We start from the raw sequence: 19,832 nt of genomic DNA on the forward strand, positions 1-19,832 counted from the left end.
AAGCTTTTCTTTTTCTAAACGCAAAAATCACATTTATTGCAAATTCTGCTGAAGAAGCCTCGCTTGGGCACTGACCTTGGAGCTTTCCTCTCTGTTGCAGATGAGCCTGATCCTGCCCTCTCCGGTGCTGTCCCAAACCCAGCTCACAGGACCGAACTCGGGTAAGTGCCCAGGGGATGTTGCAGAGCATCCAGGAGCCCATTTCCCCTCGCTGACAGCACTCCGGTTACAAAAAGCCCTGAAACATCCACCTGGCTGTCCCCAAAGAGGCTTGTCCCACCACCAAGGGTGTCACCAGGTCCCTCTAGAGCCAGCCAGCACCATCCCATCACTACAGAGCAACGCCACCTCTCCGATTAGTCTCATTTATCCGCGTCCCACCAGCCCACCGTGTTTCTGCCCACCCTGCATCACCCCTCGGAGCATCTCGGTTCCACTTCGTGCTGCTGGGGCTGTCCCTGGTGTGAGGGGAGGAGGTGCTGGGAGGTGGGTGCTTGCATGGGCATCCCCAAGCTGCTTAAGGGGGTGTCCCAAACACCTCTGAGCGCGCTGGAGAAAGCAGATTTAGAGGTGATTTAAAGGCTCATGCAGAGCAAGGGGCTGGGTCCCTCCTCGTGAGAACCGCTCTCTCTTAGCCTGTTTAGCAATCCAGCCAATGCCCAGCATGTTTTAATGGGCTTATTTTAGTATCTGCTGTTGACTGATCCTTCCTGGGCCAGCGGTTTCCTTCGCGAGTTATTTTTAATAACGTTTGCAGGATTTACAGTGCATATGGGAATCACATTTCCCTGATATCACGCCGTGGACAATAGAGGGCCCATGCTCTTGTCCACAGCAATTTCTCTCAAGTTCAAAAAAAAAATAAAGTAGGGAAAGATTGGAGCTGGAAGGGCGAGCACAGTGTTGTGGGAGAGTCGGTTTGCCCCTAAACTTTGCTTTCTTGGAAATAAAGAGGTTTAAAAAAGATAGAGAGAGGGAAGCAGCACGGGAGTCGAGCGGAGCTGGCAACTCTGCTGTCTCCAGCAAAGGCGCTTTGTTCTCCCGGCAGCACAACTTGACCCAGAAGATAGTGTTTTAAAGCTGGCCCGGAGCAGCTCCTTGCACGAGGTCTCGAGTCATTGGGCTCCTCTGGGTGTCGGGCTCCGCGGTCCAGCAGGTTTCTTCCTGGGGGATGGTTTAGGAGGGGGCAGGCACCAGGACGTGGCCTTCTGTGGCCACGGGTGCTGCATGGAGGGGAGAAGCCAGGTGCCAGGTCGGCGGCCGAGGTCGGAAGCCGAGTGGCATCCTCGGGGAAGGGATGGGAACGCGGAGGAGCCTCAGGGGTTCTGCCGGCATTGGGCTTTTTGCTCCCGTAAAAGTTTGAAGTCATGGCTGCTCTTTGGGGAGGCTGGGGCGGCTGGATTGTTTGGACCCTGGTTCAGAAGCCGAAATGTGGTGATTTGGTGCTGTTTGAGGCTCTTGGCTTCCCCAGTGAGCCTGCCACCACCCTGGTAGAAGGGTTTGGGGCTCCTGGAGGTCCCATCTCATCGCTGCTAGTCTCATACAGATGTCTCCAGTCCCTTGGGGCATCTTGGAGAACATCAAGTGCCTTCATTGCAGCCTCTTGGCCCTGAGTGTGTCCCTTTTTTCTTCTGGAAGAAGCCTCCAAACCCCCATGGAGGACTTTCAGGACAGCCCGTGGGCATGCTTGGCCCCTCTCCAGGACCTAACACATCTTTGGTGCGGTGGTGGTGCCCACAGCACCCTGTTGGGTGGTATGGGGCCACCCAATGCCCCCGTTGAGGGTCTTGTTCTCCAGATGTTTGAGATCTTGCTAGCTATGGGGTCCTTGCTGAGGGTTTGGGGGAGGATGTGTGGGGAAGCCACACTCGATCTAGCGTGGCTTGTGGTATCTGCAATGGAAGATGGACAGATGATGGTTGGCACTTCCCACTGCTGCTGCAGGGAGGAGGACTTGCATTTAACCATGGGGACAAATCATCTTTTGGTCCCAGAGACCTTTGGTATAGTCCATGTTGGTGTTTAACTCTGTTTTTATGCAACTTCAGAGAGCTCGGTGGCCTATTCTTTGGCTTGTTAGTAACAAATGTCATCGCTAAGAGCAAATATCCTTGGTGGGTTGGGTGAAAAGGCAATAAGATGCCCAAGCGTGCAGCATCCCAAGGCATTAGCAAGGGAAAAAGGGAAGGAGAAGCAGAAAGTGGGATGGAGCAAGGGAAAGGTGACTTCTGGCCCAGGGCAGGAATCGGGCACGTGGTGATGGGGACGTTGAAGTTTCTATCAGGAGGATGCTCCTGTTTGCTGTGCCCACCACAAATGTGGAAGAGCCACCATAGGCAGCAGATGCAGCCAGGACTGAAACGAGCTTGGAGAAAGCCCAGGAGAAGATTTCAGACCCGATTATAGCTGCATGTGGTCAAAGGAGGGTGGGAAGGGCCGAGCAGTCCTTGGCTCTTTTTTGTCCTAAATCCTTAATGTTCGGGGTGATGTGGGAGTCACCGTGAAATCCCCACCCTGGGTTATGCCATAACACCCCGGTTCCACGACGGGCCTTTTGGAGGTGGAAATGTTCCTGCTGTCCTGTTAACCAGCTAATAACTGTCAAAACTTATTTTGCAGCTCCACGAACGAAGAGCATTTAGAGTTCCAGAAGGCTTTGTACAGAACGGATGCCAGGAGCTCCTTGGACCTGCGAAACATGACCGTGTCCGGCAGCATGGCCTGGGACACCTCCGCCCTGGAGACGAGAGCAGGCGACGGCAGAGAAGAAAGCACTTTAGAGAGACTCTCTGGCGTGAAGGACTCGAAGGACGCGCGGTGCGGAAAGGAGTCGGTGTTCACAGTGGATCCCCAGGTTGTAAATACTGTGCAGGTGGATCCCGAGGAATTGGAGAGCGACTCTGAGGACCTGGACGCTGGCAAGGTGGCAGCAGAGATGCCCAGCCCTTGTGTGGGGGCACCAGTTAGTGGTGGGGAAGAGAAATACCTTAAAAATGAACCAAAGCAACTTGAAGGCCTCAGCAAAGAGCACTTAGAGAAAAGCAAGAGGGGAATCCAGAGGGTCGACTGGATTTCTAGACCCAATAAAAGCCCAAGTCCTCACTACAAAGACGTAAGCAAGCCAACAGATGTAGCAACCAACATGCCCTTTCGGGGACAAGCTGTGCGTGAAGTGCCTCCTCCGCTGACTCCGACGGTGTTCCGAAAAACGCTAAACCCTGTCCTCGGCAAGTCCAAATCCCTCGAGAGCGCCTCGTCCCACAGGAAGGGGCTGGTGGTCGACTCAGATTTGGGCGAGATCAGCCCACTCGGTGCAGCTGAGTGGACGATACAGAAGCCGGGTCTTCAGCTCGGCACGGACCTTGCCATTGGCAAACAGTCCTGGACGGTAAATTCTGAAGACTCGGTGGAGAGGATCCCGCTGATGTCTCTGGAGCCTGCTCCCTGCAGCTCCTATGACATTGAGATGAGGCCCTACGTGTGCAGCGTCTTGGTAGAGGAGCAGGGGAAGGAGGAGCTGGGCCCAGAGGAGGACCCTACGGTGTACACGTGTATTGAGTGCAGCATTTACTTCAAGAAGAAGGAACATTTGATGGATCACATGCTTCAGCATAATCGTGGACCAGGGAGGGACCAAGACAGAGATGCTTTGGGAGGGCAGTGTCAGTTCTGCTGCAACGAGTGCGGATGGGCATTCGGAGACCCCACGTCCCTGGAGCAGCACAAAAGGCTCCACCAAGAATCCAGGGAAAAAATTATTGAAGAGATCCAGAAGCTGAACGAGTTTCCAGACGAAGGCCGGGAAGCCCGGCTGCAGTGCCCCAAGTGCGTCTTTGGCACAAACTCCTCCAAGATCTTTGTCCAGCACGCCAAGATGCACGTCAAGGAGAGGAAGGACCAAGGAGCAAAGAGCCTGAATCTCTTTGGAAGCACGGGCAGCGGAGAAACGCGGGATAGCCCCGTGCACGGCATTTACAAACACTTCAAACCAAATGAACACGTGCCCCTGCAAGTGCAGGTACCTCCTCACGGCAGCGGCAAAGGGCTCAGCACCTGTATGCTCTGCAGCTTCCCGGCCCCCAACGAGAACATTCTCAAAGAGCACATGAAATACGCCCATTCCCACCTCTCCTGGGACACGGAGCCATACGAGGAAGACCCCAATCAGCCAGGAACTAGCCGAGATGCCTACAGCCCGGCCAGGCCGGGCCGGTTTGCAGAGACTGATTATTTTGGCAAAGCAGACCGGCTCTTCCCTCCGCCCCACCAAGAAAGCGCATCTCATTATGAAGCTGTTCACGGTTTTTCCCTAACTCACCCGAGACTCGACAAGAGCAATGGGGCTAGTAAAAAGGACTACCAGTCATCAGGGTTTCACGCCAGGAAAGCGGCTCCGTACGCTGCCCCACATAAAAACCTGGGGCTGTCTAGCCTCTCCTCCACCAAGGTTTATTCGCAGTTTGCTCTGCAGCAGCTGAAAAAAAAAGGAGCAGCTCGGCACCTTGAAGCAGAAGGCGACAGTCTCAGGAGCCACTCGACGGGGCTGGAGGACATTAGGCACAAATGGATGCTGATCAACGACATGGGGAGCGTGGAAGAGGAGATCTCCGTAACCCCAGATACGGACTTGACCGAGAATAGAGGCATCAAAGCCGTCACCATCCCTCAAGCTGCCTTGGACCTCAAGAGGACGTTCAGAGACACCTTGAAAGCCACGGACTCTTCGATAGCCTCGGAGGAGCAGCAGCACCAGTTGCGGATGATGGTACCCCTTGTCCTCGTGGAGGAGGTGAACCCGCATCCCAAGGCGACGAAGCGGCCCCGGGGGAAGCCCTTCAAGAAGAAAGCAGCGCTCCCTTCCCGGGATTTCATGATGGAAGAGCCTCTTCCTTTGGATATGCTCCTGCTGGACTCTCCTCTGGAGGGTCCTCTGGAGCTCGATGACCTCTTGGACTCCGACTCGCCCATGCTGAAGAATGAGGAGAGGAAATGTCCCTATTGCCCAGATAGGTTTCACAACGGTATCGGGCTGGCGAACCACGTGCGGGGCCACCTCAACAGGGTGGGGGTGAGCTACAACGTCCGTCATTTCATCTCAGCAGAAGAAGTGAAAGCTATTGAGCAAAAATTTTCCTTCCAAAAGAAGAAGAAAAAAGGTAGTATGTATTCAATTCACCGTGCTTTCTATTTTCTTGTTTTAATCGGTGGGGTTGAGAAAACCCCACTGAGGATGGGTACGTATGGTGCTGTGGCCGGCCTGAATGGCAGTGGCCACGGTGCGTTTCCCTGCCCCGCCTGTCCTCATCGCCAACCGATGGGGAGCAGTTGTGTCGGGTGGAATAACGCCCCCCTTGAAGGCCTGATCCGGGGTTTTAGCCACTGACTGTCTGTCCTTCTTTCCGCAGTTGCGAACTTTGACCCGAGTACGTTCAGCCTGATGCGATGCGAGTTCTGCGGGGCCGGTTTTGACACGCGCGCGGGGCTCTCCAGCCACGCTAGGGCCCACCTGAGGGACTTTGGTATTACCAACTGGGAGCTCACCATCTCGCCCATCAACATCCTCAAGGAGCTGCTGGCCAACTCGTCGGAGCACCCGATGCTGCAGGCAGCGGTGGGAGCGGAGCCCTCGTCCCCCAGCCGAGAGGCGCACGGCTTTGTGCCCCGCAAGAGCATGACCCCCATGTCCGAGTGCAGCATTCCACGATCTCCTCTGTCCCCGTTCCCCCCATCCTGGGGAGATGAGTCCTTGCAGTCCTACAGAGACGGTGAGTGTCCGTGAACGCACATGCAAGCCAGAAACCCTTTTGATAACGCCAAGCCGGAACCTTGCGTCTTTCTGTTGAACAGAGCCAGAGCCTCGTTGGGGCTGTTCACAGGGGATGGTTTAGCTGGTGCAACCTGATGTTGATTTATGCATCCCCAAGGGTCGCGTGCTGTGCTGGATGGGTCTGATCCTGCTTTTGGGCAGTAGATGGAAATGTGGTAGATGAAAGGTCTTGAGCGGTGGATGGAGGGATTGCCTCCTGCCTGGGAGCTGTGCTTGGATGCTCAGGCTTTGTCATGTAAAAAGCGTCGTGTTTAAGAATGAGGTTTCCATCAGTGAAACCCGGAGCATTTGTTGTTGGCAAATCGTGTTGGCGTGCTGGCAAATCGCGGGGCAGAGTACAGCCAAAGATGAAGAGCAGAGCGTGGCCGCCCTCCTCCTTGGCCGTGCAGAGGGCAGGAGGAGCTGTGTTCGCCCCTCGGCTGCTCGTTTTCTGTAAGCGTATGTTACTGCGGGGGGAAGTGTAAAGTTTAGATTTGGGTCTGAGCCGGTCTCCTTCCATCAGTGGAGCTCCAAACGGTTCACACAGGAGCATTGGTTTCAGAGCAGTGGCCATCCCAAACAGCTTTCAGGTTTCCCTGTGAGGTGCCAAAAAACTGACTTAGCACAAAGTCTTTGCAATAACAGCATTCTTCCAAAGACGGAAAACTTGCTTGCACATTAGGAAAAAGTAACTCTGGGCATTCCATTACCACCTACGGATACCTGCCACTTCTGGTAGTGTCTTTAAGTCCTCGAAGCTGCTTCTTGTTCAGGTTCTGCTCAGCACAATCCTACGTTAGCTTCTCGCTGCAGGGATGTATCTGTCTTTAAATGAAATATCAAAAACCCTGTAATCCTGGCTCTCCAGACTGTTCCACATGCCTGGTCGCTCTTTGGAACAAGTCTTGACCATAATGAACACAAACAAAAACACGACCAAACCCAAGCTCTCTTTTCTTGGCATGGCAGACCCTGGAAGATGAATAGCTCCCAGCCCAGGGTAGCAGCTGATGCCAATGAGAGGCTTTTTGGAGGGCTCTGCTGGGTTTCTGCTGCCAGTGGCTGGATGCTCTTGCTGCCCTCGACCATCACTCAGCAATTGCTAGGTCTGCCAGTGCCCAAAATTCACTGGCACAAACCATTATAGATAGTGCTGCTGTTTTAAAAACTCGGGCTCAGGATTTAGTAGAAATGGAATGTGGAAATGTCTCGGTGAAGAAAGAGTGCAGCCACCTTTCCATAACAAACCACTCATAGGGAAGGAGGTTAATGCAATTCTTAACATAGTGCAACTAATATCGAATGTCCCCAGTGTTAAGTTTAAGAAGGAGGAGAAAAAAAAAAAGGAGCATGTCTTGAAATATGATCTTGCTTATCGGTTCAAGCAACGTCACTCAACTTTTCAGCATGTGATGTTGGTTGGCACAGGGCTGGGAACATCTCCCACTCCTTACTGTGCCCATCTCTAGTTGCCTCGAAATGCCAGCTGGCTGGCTGTAACCTAAAGCCAAGTCACTGGAGAGGGTGTCAAACCCCCAGGGAAACAATGAACGCTGCTCCCCACTCCGGTGTTTTGTACGTGGTGGTTGCACTGTGTCATTTGCCTACAAAATGATGGGGCAAGGGGAGAAAAGCCCACCCTGTCAGGCATGGGATGGAGGCACGGCACGGGTGTTTGGGAGAAATCAGGTTGAGAATCATCTGGCCACAAAGGTAAAAGTCGGGAGCTGGAGCTTGACTTTGGCATGCTTATTTTAAACCTGTGTAAGGTTCAGTGCGGACGCTTTGGATGAGTGTGACCTGCAAGCAGCCTCGCAGCTTTGGAAAACAGAGAGCAAGAGTTCAAACCCACTTTTAAACAGCACTCCTGGATTTGCTCGCTCTGTATTTCCTTACAAGTCATGTCTTTGGGAGCAAATGTGAAGAAAATGAGTAAATCAAGAGAGCATAAAACTTTCCGGTTAGGACTGCGCGCCGGGCTTGGCAACCTGTTGTGCAACCAGAGCATGCACGGCAGATCACTTGGAGATATTGATCAGTGCTAAGGGTGAGCTTTTGTATTTAAATCTGATCCTGAGATGGTCGAAACACTTACCTGGCCCAACCTGTGGGGAAGCTGCTGCTTTCCTGGGGCAAGAGACATTACTGGAAAACACCAGCCTGGTACAGCCCTCTGGTGCTGGTCAGTTTTTAAGCAGCACTTCCTAAGAGCATAGGAACTGGCAATCCCAAAATGTTGGGTGTCAAGCAAGCAGGGCAGAAGGCTGGCTTGGCTGAGCAGGGATCTTTTTCCAGAGCTTTGGCAGAAAAAGAAAGTGTGTGGCCAATGGAAGTGAGTCGGGTGACATGGGAGGGCTACAGGGATGCTGTTTGACTTTGTAGGGAGAAAATTTGTGCGACCAAAGCTCAATTAGAGTTGAAGTTGGCCAGTACTGTGCAGGACAATAAAAAGTGTTTTTTTTTTTTTTTTTTTAATATGCTACCGCTGGTCCTCCTTTTGCTGTTAACATTGGTCCCTTACTTAGTGAGGTTGGTCACCTCACAAATGGGAACGTAGACAAAGCAGAGACATTCAGTGTCGTCTTTGCCTCTATAACACTGATGATGGGCCCTGGGACGCCCAGTGCCCTGAGCTGCAGGACCACGACTACAGAAACGATAAACTCTCTGCCAACCCCAAACTTGTGTGGGATTTGCTGCTTCAGCTGGGTGCATAGAAGTCTATGGGACCTGATGGGACCCTAGGGTATTCGGAGAGCTGGCTGATGTCACGGCACTGAGCCTGCCGGAGTTGAAGAATTTTGGACAACGCTCTCAGACATGGGGGTTGAAGTCTCTTAGCTAGGAGCGTGGAGATAGCTCACTGCGAGTTGAACCCCTCCTTGTTTTGCTTTGAGTCTGAAGCAGCTCTTTCAGGACGAGTTGAAAGCATCTGTCGCAACCGATTTAAGAATGAAACAGCACTCGTCGCATTGCAATATTTATTTAACTCTTGCTCCGGCCACAGAAAAGCAGCTGAGCAAACAGTTATTGAATTGTGGTTGGAGATGGGGGGGTGACGGGTCTGTAGCAGGAGGATTTCGGGCTGTTTGTGAACCCACCTGTCCTTCTGTCTGTTTAAATCACTCGTGAGATGTTCGAGCGCTGAGAGCTCAAGCAAACTCCCTGTGTCCTCGTGGGTCTTAGCGGCCATGCTAAAATCTCAACTGCTGTTCTTTAAGGGCACCTGCTCAGCGTTAACATTCTCTGCATGTGTTTTATGCTAATTACATAATTTATAGATGTTTTTAAGCAATATTAATGAGATACGGGCTGGTAGCAGGCTATGGTGGCAGGTGGTGAAGCAGGGATCGATAGCATGTGTGTTCAGAGCGAGTTTTCTCACGCAGACAGGCGCGTGTTTGCGGTGTGGATGCTTCAGGACGGCACAACCAAGTCTGTGCTGGCACGCTCCTGGCACACAGTATGAAAGCCCATCTGACAACAGATCGATGCCTTTCCATCTCGCCGGCACAGCAGCAGCCCTCCAAGTCAGCGGTATCTCTGCGGCGCTGCCCGTTGCAAGCTGGTGGGGATGCAGGATGCGTGGCTCCATCTCACGGCAGCGGCGATGCCGGGACGTGCCGATCGCTCATGGCTCAGCACCTGCACGCTGCAAACTGCCACCTGCTTCCTTCCTGACCACTACCAAATGACGAGCACGAGCTGCCAAAAGGTTTCTGCCTGTGTTGCGAGATGCATCTTGGGCTGTTAATGTTCGAAAGCAGCTCTGCAGTAGACTCTTGGCTGAAACCCTCTGTTGTGCTACAGCTGAGTGCCAAAATCCCCTTTTTGGGGAGCATTGTCGTGAGCTGTTTTCTGTTTTGGCTGCGGTTTGTGGTTTCTAACAGGGGTGCGAAGGGAAACGAAGGTGGAGGACTCTGCTTTGCTTTCTGCAGCCCGGAGAGCAATTCAATGAGCACGGTTGCATTCTTGTAACCAAATCACCGCAGTGCCACGCATGAGCAGACCCTTGGATGGTTTTGGTGCTCTTGGGGCAAAGCCTCTCCTCCCAGAGCTGCTTGTGGGTGGGATGCACAGCCAGACCGAAGAGCAGTGTTGGGAAAGGCCTGTGGGTTTAACCACTCCTCTCCTGGCAAGCAGAGCATGAGAGGTGGGTGGCTACTGCCGGTCTTGCACACTTGGCTGCTTCTCTAAAAAGCCAGCCTTTAAGCAAAACCAAGAGTCAAAGGGAGGAAGTAGATGTTTGGGTCTGTGGCAAGAACCTGAACTTGGCTGGGCAGGTCAGAACTGAGTGTTGGGTGTTTAGGTAGGAGCAGAAACAGGATGTTGAGAGACGTTGGGGGACCCCAGGGGTCACCTGTGTTCCCTCCTGCTGCTGCAAAGCGAACCCACGGTACCCAAACCAACACTTGTTGCTCTCCCGTAGACTACAAACCAAATCTTTCCCTTTTCAGGCGTGATTTTATTCCCTCAATCATTAGTGATTCCAGTAGGTCTGAACACCCTCCCCGAAGCGTTTGCACTCCAAATCAGACGTGTTACTGCCTCGGTGCTGTGGAGAGCAGAAGGGTTATTTTAGCTCTTACCCACCCCAGGATGGGCTGTGATGTAGGGGTAGGTTGCAGCATTTGCTCTGGTTCAGTTTTTGAACAACTTGAAAGCCTGAAAACTGTTTTTTTCACACTTTTCTGTGGGACTGCTGGCTCTCAAGCTGTCTCCAGCCATCCTTGTGCAGTTGGTAGCTGCTGTGGAGAGGTCCCTGCACTTATCCATGGCTTTCCACGCAGGCCGTGATGGGCAGAGGTGTCCCAAACTGCTGCTGCTGCCTCCTTAAACCCCGTCTTGCCTTGCTAAAGATGCTGTTTGTGTATCTCCTGCTCCCCACCTATTGGCAGCTGCCTCGAAGAACACGTGGCGCTTCTTGGCAGGCGTTGGGAAGTATTAGGCAATTGCATCCTCCCCAAAACGTCCTGCAGCTCTCCTTCCTTGTAGCCTGCCTCACCTTGTTCCGTCCCCCACGCTGCTTTTGCAGACCTGGTGCCATTCTCTTCTGTTGTTCCCCCCTTTTTCCAGATTTAACTCCCCTTTGCTTCCCTTGCTGGCTCAGAAGGCGAGGTCTGCTAGACCTAAATTTCCCTTCCTGATCTGTTTTTTCCCTGGTTTGTTTTTGTTGGTGCGGCCGAAGCAGTGCTGGGCTCAGAGGCTCGGACAGGTTTTTATGAAGTAGCTGGAGGCACAAGCAGCAGGTTTGGGGTGGCACGTCTCCCCAGATTCTCCGCAGAACTTTGTCTGCAGGTGGTTTTCCAAGCGTCTTTGCTGAGCATAGACCATCAGTCAGTGCCCCATGATAGGTGGAAGCTAGCAAATGGCTTCCAATTTTCAAGAAGGGCAAGAGAGAAGCCCCTGGTAATTACAGGCCTGTCAGTCTCACTTCGGTGCCTGTTAGAATTATGGAGAAAATTACTCTGGGCATTAGTGAAAAAAACACTTGAAAGACAGTGCAGTCATCGGTCAAAGCCAACGTGCGCTCATAAAGAGAAAGAAGAAAGAGAAAGGAAAGAGAAAGAAGAAAGTCACGCCGTACCAATTTAATGTCCCTTTATGCCAAGGTTGCCCACCTGGTGGACAGAGGCGGTAGATGTGTTTTTTCTTGGCTTTTAGCAAAGCTTTTGAGACTCTCTCTCTCGGTACCCTTCTGGAGAAAATGTCCAGCTCAATGTGGACACGATGCGATGGGTGAAGAGCTGGCTGAAGGGTCGGGCTCAAAGGGTTGTGCTAAATGGGGCGATGCATCAGGCTGGCGGCCAGTTGCTGGCGGTGCTCGCCGGGGCTTGATTTTCGGGCCTTTTTGTTTTTTTATTTATTTATTTTCTTCAATGTTTGTATCAATGAGCTGGACGCAGGTGTTGAGTGCACACCAAGGAAGTTTTCAGGTGATGCAAGTTAGGAGGAGCTGCTGAAGGAGTTGATGAAGAGATGAGAGCGCTGGGCAATCACCAACCGTGAGAAATTTGACGAGCAAATGCTGGATTCTGCAGCTGGGATGGTGTAAGGCTGGCTGGCTGGCAAGGCTGGGGTGCAGCCCTGCCAACGGGGATCTGGGGATTTTGCTCGATGGTAACTCAGTGGTGTTGATATTTGACTCAGTACAAGCCAACAATGTGCTCAGGTGGCCAAAACGGTCAGCCACGGGCCGGTGTGCGTTGAGCATGGCATTGCTGACCAGGGGACGTAAGGGATTGTCCCACTCTGCTCAGCATCGGCTTCACCTCGAGTGCTGTGTGAGGGCTCCGCAATACGAAGAGGATGTAAAAAATAGGAGAATGTGCCCAAAGAAAGGCGACGAAGGTGGTGAAAGGACTGGAGGACGTAATGAATGAGGAGCTGAGGATACTTGGTGGTTGAGTTGGGAGATGAGAGGGAGGTGCTGATCTATCTGGTGACAGGATGCAAGGTGGTTTTGGGCTTAAAGGTGTATCAGGGGAGGTTCACATTGGATATTAGGAAAAAGTTCTTCCCTGGCAGGGTGGTTGGGCACTGGAACAGGCTCCCCAGGGATGTGGTCATGGCCCCAAGCCTGCTGGTGTGCAGGAAGCGTCCGGACAATGCTCTGAGGCAAATGGTTTAACTCTCGGGCTGCCCCGGAACTGGACATGATCCTTGTGGTCCCTTCTGACTCAGGATATTCAGGCGTTCTGTGACTCCAGTTGCCTTCAGCCCCTTCCCAGATACTTGGAGAAAATACTTAATCATTCCAAGAGAGCATTTCTCCGCTTCCTTCCAAATACAACATACAAAACATACCGAATTCCTCCGAACGATGATTACCACCACTGGCCAGGCCAGATGTCCTTTGGGGTTATTTCCCAGTAGACCTGAACAATTTCCTTCATCTCGTTGGCCCAGAGGCATTTTGCATACCACTTTGGTTCTCCTTGTTCCGTTCCCGACAGTGGCTCTGTCCTTATCTCACTACATCCTGGATTTCTGTATTTATTATGTACTTTTTGTACTCTTCTTTGTGTATACTCTTATATAGTGTTCTGCTCGATGGTTTAGTTGTCTTTTCAGCCAACAAAATCTCTGCCCTGGTGAGCCGATCATCTGGTGCAGCACTGCAGTTGTCTCTGACTCCCACCCATTTGGGAGCAGGTTGGATTTTTTTTTTTTTCCCCTCCAGATCTTCTTCCAGCTTTGGTCTGGCACTGGTCTTCCTCGTTCTCCAGGCACTGGCTCCAACCCTAATCGGGATGACATGGGGCTAGAGGATGTGTGGAGAACAGGGGGCTCCTTCCAGGGGACAACCAAGGAAAAAGGGAGAGGGGGCGAGTGTCAGGGGCTGTAAAATTCATTTTAAGGGCGTCAGTGGGGACTGTGATGGGGTTCTGCTCAGAGCCTCGAGTAGGCACGGCCCCCCACAGCTCCTTTGATTCCTCCCTCCAGCTCTTCTCATCCTGGGGGTGAGAACCAGCGTGGCCGAGGCCAGGAGATGATCCTGATTTTGTGGGATCCGGGATAGGGACAAGCACAGCCTGAGCCTCAGCAAGAGGCTCAAGAGAAGATAAAAATCAGAGCGGGGTGGGATTTTTCTTTTATTTTATCTGTGGTTTGTTCCTGGCTACTTATTCCCTACCTGCGGTGTCTGAGCAGCCACAGATCACAGGGTCACCGATCTGAATTCCCCTGCTCATCCTCCGTCCTCTTCTTGAGCACAAGCCCTGGGTTTGCCCACCATCCTGCCATCCTCTGCAACTTCACCTGCCTGGTGGGAAGGCTCCAAAACTTCTGGTCTTGTGCCCTCTCTGGTGGTGCTGATCTGCTGGTGGACACATATATTCCATGTGAACCCAACTGCGCCGGTTCAGGTTGCAAACCTAAAATGAGTCATCGGGGTTTCGTGCACAGAGAACGAGGGTGGTCATCTCCCAGAGGAGCCCCTAAGAGACGATTTCTTCCCCCAGCACAGCTAAGGCTGGAAGAAGACATTTATTGTAGACTTCTTTGAGCCTCGTTTCCTCCTTTTCACTTCGACTTGAGCCCGAAGACCTTGGCGCAGCCCTGCGGCAGCTCTGGTTTCCATTCTGAGCATTGCTTTCTCTTCTTAATTGTGGTTGCTGTGCTGCAAAGGGAAAGAAAAGGAATCAAAATGCTCGAGCTTTGCGGACAGGGTCTTGCGTCCTGCTTGTCCCACGGTGGCTATGTTAATTGCAGATGAATGGAGGCTAGAAAAACCTTCTGGAGGTCTGTGCCTGACCCCATATACAAGTGAGGCCACCTTCAAAGCCACCTCTGGCCCTTCAAGGCCGTGTCACGTTGAGTTTGGAGGGGATGGAGGTGACAATATCCCCATCCTCAGCTAATGTGCCCCGAGAACCCTCCTCGCGTCACAGTTCTCAGGGCACGCTCTCCTCCTGTGCTGGCCTTTCTGATTTGTGTCCCCACGCGCTTGTTCCGTGCTCGCCCGCTGCCTGACCTACTTTCTGCTGTCTTTTGATTCCTTTCTTGAGTTTCAGGTTACTGAAAAGCTCCTGTTGGCCTCCTGCTTCACTTCCCTCCTTCCCCTGCATGGGGTCAGAGCGGGCTGTTGCCCTTGATACCATATTTTCTCCTGGGCTCTGAAGATTTCTGGTGGTGTGCAGTGCCGCAATCGAGCAGAGGGAAGCCGTACGCTGGTTTCTAGCCTGGATTTCAGCTCCGTTTTCACACAAACTGGGCTACAGCCATGGGAGAGGGCATGAAATCTCTCAGCCAGGTCTTTCCATTGTCGCTTTTTCAGGCTGCGGGGCAAAGTTGAGTCAACAAACAGAACAGAACCGATTTTCCAGGTGTGTTGGAGTTATTGGGATATCGGCCACTATTGTGAGCGTGTCTCTCCCCTATTCTGAGAGGGGATGTGTCGCCTCAGCACCCAAAAGCTGTCCGAACGACACCCCCTGTGTCATTACAGCCCAAAGACCAGAGCCTCTGGGGGCTCTCAGCTTACTTCGGTGGGCTTTGAAACTTCCTAAAATGTCAGGAACTGCCCCGCTGTGGTTTTTATTTAATTCTTTATTTTTTACCCTGACAGAAGCTGGCTGTGTTTAATCTACAGCCGTACTTTTTAAGTGCTTGGTAAAGTCTTCTGATGCAAACGTGAGTGGGAATTTGAACCTCTAAAGGCTTCCCCATGCTGAAAAACCGAGCGTCCAGCGTGTGGCTCTGGGTTTATTTTAGCTGTGGCTCTTGCGGGTGCTCTCCTCTTGGTTTGGTTTCGTTTGGTTTTGTTTGCTCCGCTCTGGGAACGGCAAGCCATACAGCATGTGCTTTCTTGCGGTGTAATTTCAGACAAAATCTGCAGGTTTTGGGTCCAACTCGTGCAAGGTAACGGCTGCACATGCTGTCCTATGTGCTCCCGTTCCTCCAAGTGGCTCCTGAATTCGTGGTGCTCTGGGCCCCTCTGGCTGTCGTTCAGCTGCGTAGCTCCACCAGTGGCAAAAGTGGCTTTTTGAGCTCTTTAGCTTTTCCCGCAGGGGAAACCTGATTTTTTTTTAATTTTTTTTTCCCCCATCAGGCAGGCCAGGGCTCCCTTCTCCCAACACCTGCTGTGCTTTTGGGATAGTTTTTGCCTAAAACCTGAGGTTCTCAGCTGGCTGGGGTAGCACTTGTTGGTCTGGTGATGGTTTTTTTATTTATTTATTTTTTGTTTGGTTGTTTTTCAGGGAGACTTTGCTGCTGTTTCCTGTCCCTTAAGTTTTTGACCTGTGGTTGCACATTATTTGTACTACTCCCTTTGTGGAGGGGGGCGGCAGTGCCTTAGGACACGGCTGCCCTGGACCCCTTTTACCAGGGGTGCAAAATTACATTTTTTTTTTTTTTTTAGCCGGGGGGGCAAAATTACCCCTTTTACTGGGGGCAAATTACCAAGGGGGAGGCCGACGGAGGGGCTGTGGGGCCGGAACGGCAGCGGTGTGAGGGGGGCACGGGGCCGGGCCTTGGCCTGTGCGTGGGGGCAGCGAGGCCCCAGGGGGGAGAGCAGAGGTGTGGTGAGGGGGCCCAGAGGGTCCCCACTTTGTGTGTGGGGGGGTATCACTGTAGGGGTCCCCCTCCTTCATGTGGGGGTCCCCCCTTCATGTGGGGGGGACCCCTTCTGGGGGGGGGGTCCTCCCTTTGTGAGTGTGTGTGGGGGGTCCCCGCTGTGAGGGGAGGGTCCCGCTTTGTGTGTGGGGATCCCTGCTGTGGGGGGGCCCCCCCTTTGTGTGTGTGTGTGGGGGGGATCCCCCTTGGTGGGGGGGGGTCCCCCTTTTTGTGTCTGGGAGGTCCCACTTATGTGGGGGGGTGTCCCTGCTGCGTGGGGAGGGTCCCCCTTCGTGTGGGGGTCCCCCCTTCACCTGAGGGGGTCCGTGCTGTGGGGGGGTCCCCCCTTTGTGGGTGTGTTTGGGGGCGGGGTCCCCCTTTTTGTGTCTGGGGGTCCCCCCTTCGTGTGTGTGTGGGGGGGTCCCCTTTTTGTGTGTGGGTCCCCTTTGCGTGTAGGGGAGCCCCCCCCTCTTTTTGGAGGGGTCCCCCTCTGTTTTATGGGGGGGTCCCCCTCTGTTTTATGGGGGGGTCCCCCTCTGTTTTATGGGGGGGGCCCCCTCTGTTTTATGGGGGGGGCCCCCTCTGTTTTATGGGGGGGGCCCCCTCTGTTTTATGGGGGGGTCCCCCTCTGTTTTATGGGGGGGGCCCCCCTTTTTTGGGGGGGTCTCCCGTCCCCGATCGATCTCTCGGCGCTCCTCCCGCCGCCGCCGCGGGCGCCCCGCGGGCTCGGCGCTCGCCTGCCCGCCCTGGCGCCGTCGGCGGGCGCGGCCTGAGGCCGGCCCGGGCCCGCTCGGCGCTCGGCTGCGCGGCCTGGCGGCCGCCCCGCATGTGCCGGAGCCAAGATGGCGGCCTCCACCTCCTCGCCGCCCAAAGTGACAAAAGCGGCGGCGGCGCCGCGGCCCCGGGACCGGGACCGGGGCGGGGAAGGCGAACCCGGGCCCGAGGCGACGCTCGAGCCCGGTGAGCGCCCCCCTCCTCCCGTCACCGCCGCGCCCAGGCCCGCCCGCGGCCCCCACCCCACCCCCTCCCCGCCGCCGCCGCCGCTCCGGGCCCGGCTCCGCCGCCGGCCTCAGCCTCGCCGTCGGGCCCGGGCCCGCTCGGGGAGCCCCGGGGCCGGCCGCCGCCGCCCGGCCGCCGCTCTCCTTTGTCCTCAGCTGCCGCCGAGCCCTGCTTTGTGCCGCACGGGGCCCCCGCCGAGCCCCCCGGGCCCGGCCTTCCCGGGCGGCACCGGCCCCTCCCGGCTCCCGTCACCGGGCCGAGGCGGCTCCGCTCCCGTTCTCGGCTGCCCGCGCTCGCCCTCCCGCTGCGGGGCCGCGGGCAGAGCCCCGAGGTGGGGAGGCGAGCCTTGGCCGTGCCCAGGCGCCGTCCCCGGTGTAGGAAGCATCGCCCTGCAGCAGCACCGTGCCCCCCGGCAGCCCCAAATCCACCTCGGAGCCCTCACGGGGCTGCCGGCGGCTCCGTCCGTCCCCCGGGGAGCTGTCACCGTCCCCAGGTGCTCCCGAGGTCTGCTGGCGGCTCACAGCGCCTCAGCCCCCCGGTGACGCGGGCGTCGTGTGTTGAAAGCATCCATCAGCCCCGCTCGAGGCTTGGTCGCTGCAGAAGCTGCACCCGTTTCCCCCCGTGAGCTCGGCTGGGCAGAGCTCCTTGCGTCTGGTTACGGAGCAGGGTGCAGCTGGGAGACCCTTTTCTCCCCCGGCATCACCCAAACGCACGCGTCTCCTCGCCCTGCCCAGGCTCGGGGGCTTGACGGTCTCCTTCTCTTGGCAGTTCTGGCGCCGGAGGAGGAGGAGTTGGTGGCCATGGAGGTGGGCTCGCCGCCGCTGCCGAAGAAAAGCGCTCCCGCCGGGCAGCTGGATCAGCCCACGAGCAGGATAGGGACCAAACTGTCTCCTGAGCCGCCCGGGAGCAAGCCAGAGCCTCAGGACTCCAAATGTGAGTACCTCCCCCACGCCTGACCGGTCGCCATCTGTCTTCTGGGGGTGGACGGGGGAAATCAGCCTTGCTGGCGGCTTCACGGCAGGGAAATGGTGTGGAGGGTCCGGCCTCCGGCTGAGCTGGGCTGCGACCTCTTAGAGGTGGGATGGAAGCTGCTTCAGAGCTCATGCCTCCGTCGCTTCCATGAGCAGTGGCCTTCCTGAGGTTGTTTTAGCTCAGTGTGAGCTGAGTGGCCTCTTGGCGAAGCGGGCTGAGGTGCGGAGCATCTCACCTCAGAGCACGGCACATCCTGTCCCCGCAGCATCCGTGGTGCCCTGAATTTCGGGACGTTGCTCACCAAACTCGAGGCGTGGTGCCCCAAATTTGGGGACATGGTGCCCCAAACTCAGGGATGTGGTGTTGGAGGCTGAGGGCTGGGACACTGTCAAAAATCAAGTGGGAGATGCCGCACCACCTCGGTCAGTCCCTCCTGTCCCTTTCAGTGCTCCTGGTTCCCAAAACAGCGATGCACGGTGATGAGGTGCACTCCAGGTCCCCTCCCTCACCGCCAGCTTTTGGAGCCTGCCAGCGACTGGTGGGCCACGGGCAGGGCTTTCAAAATCACGTCCAAAAGCGTCCCCGCCAGCCTTGAGCAGGGAGAACGGCAGAGCTGCGCGCACGAGCGGCGCGCTTTGTCCTCTTGCAGCTCTCCTCTCCCTTCCCTGGTTAATTCCTGGCTTCCCCAGGGGTAAGCAGAGAGCCTCGAGGTGTGAGATGAGGGCTCGGGACAGTAAAATCTCCCGCGGTGGCACCTGGTGGCCGTGACGAGCCTTGACTCCCTCTCTTTTTTCCTCCAACTGCAGCCCAGAACCTCACGACATGCGAGGTGTGCGGCGCCTGCTTCGAAACCCGCAAAGGCCTCTCCAGCCACGCTCGCTCTCACCTGCGGCAGCTCGGCGTGGCCGAGTCGGAGAGCAGCGGGGCCCCCATCGACTTGCTCTACGAACTGATGAAGCAGAAGGGCAAACCCGACGGCAGCCCCATGTCTCCCACCCTCGTCAAGAAATCCGGCTCTCCCAAGGACGGCGCGGCGGGCTCCCCGCGGCCCGCGCTCCTGGCGCTCGGCAAGGGCGGCGAGCGCCCGCCCGACGGCCCCGTCAACAAAGCCATCAAATCCCCCCCGGGTTTCTCCAAAAGCCTCTCGCAGCCAGGGTCCCCTATCCTCAAGAAGGTGCCGTCGGCGCTCTCGGGGTCCCCCTCTCCGAAAAACCCCGAGGATAAGAGCTCCAAGCTCTCGCTGAGCCCCCTGCAGAGCTCCCCGAAGGCACAGTGGCCGCAGGCGGATGAGGAAGGACCTCTCAATTTGAGTGAGTCTCTTTGTTTGTTTGTTTGTTTTTACCATCGGTGTTTCCCAGTAGGTCTCAGGTGGCAGAGATGGAGAGAGGGAAACCCCTGGCTTCTCCTGGCACGCTGAGCATCCCTTTGCTTGGTGCTGGGGTGGGAGAGCTCGGTGCAGGAGGCAGCGTTTGATTGCTGCCGCGCCCGAGGATGCAGCAGGAGATCGTGCTGCTCTGTCGCGACCGTCGGAAGGGGACAGCCCTCGTTGTCTGGGCTTCTGTTCGTTCCCCGTCGTGATTTCAGTAAAACTGTTCCCTCTCGCCGGCTCTCTGCCCTCTGAGCTCTTCGTGTCTCTGCAGCCGGGCACGGAGCATGCTGTCCGCTCCTGGAGCCCGCTGGTTTTTACTCTTCTCCAACAGTGCCAGATCTTGCTGGCAACCTTCATCCTTTTTGCTGGCCGTGCCCAGCAGAGCCGGGCAGCAGGAACAGCCCACAGCCAGGGTTGTGTTGCTGCAAAAACCATCTGGCCTCCTCCAGAGCGCGTAGGAGACCCACCTCCAGCTGGAACCAGGCGCTTGGGTTGTGTCCTGCAATAAGAGCGATCGCAGAGGGCACAAACATCCGCTCTAAAGCATGTCTCGACCCTTTCCTGCTCACTCACAGACCAGCAGAGAGGTCGGCTGAGTCTGAGATGCGGTCGCGGGGCCTCGGTGGCCGG

The 19,832-nt window shown here is 55.4% G+C and overlaps 1 protein-coding gene across 4 annotated transcripts in view; it reads left to right on the forward strand.

Annotated features, from left to right (window-relative positions):
* WIZ (WIZ zinc finger) overlaps window positions 1-19,832 on the forward strand; it is a 50,707-nt gene that overhangs the window by 24,868 nt on the left and 6,007 nt on the right. For 2 of the 4 annotated variants that reach the window (XM_083815324.1, XM_083815326.1), the window contains exons 3-7: window positions 101-161; window positions 2,620-5,159; window positions 5,406-5,765; window positions 17,630-17,794; window positions 18,640-19,143. In XM_083815324.1, coding sequence (XP_083671450.1) covers window positions 101-161; window positions 2,620-5,159; window positions 5,406-5,765; window positions 17,630-17,794; window positions 18,640-19,143 — 3,630 coding nt within the window. The remainder of the gene's footprint in view (window positions 1-100; window positions 162-2,619; window positions 5,160-5,405; window positions 5,766-17,629; window positions 17,795-18,639; window positions 19,144-19,832) is intronic. The other 2 variants (XM_083815325.1, XM_083815327.1) reach the window with 2 other exon arrangements.

The sequence above is a fragment of the Anser anser genome, assembly GCF_964211835.1.
Source record: "Anser anser genome assembly, chromosome: 38".
Lineage (NCBI taxonomy): Eukaryota > Metazoa > Chordata > Aves > Anseriformes > Anatidae > Anser > Anser anser.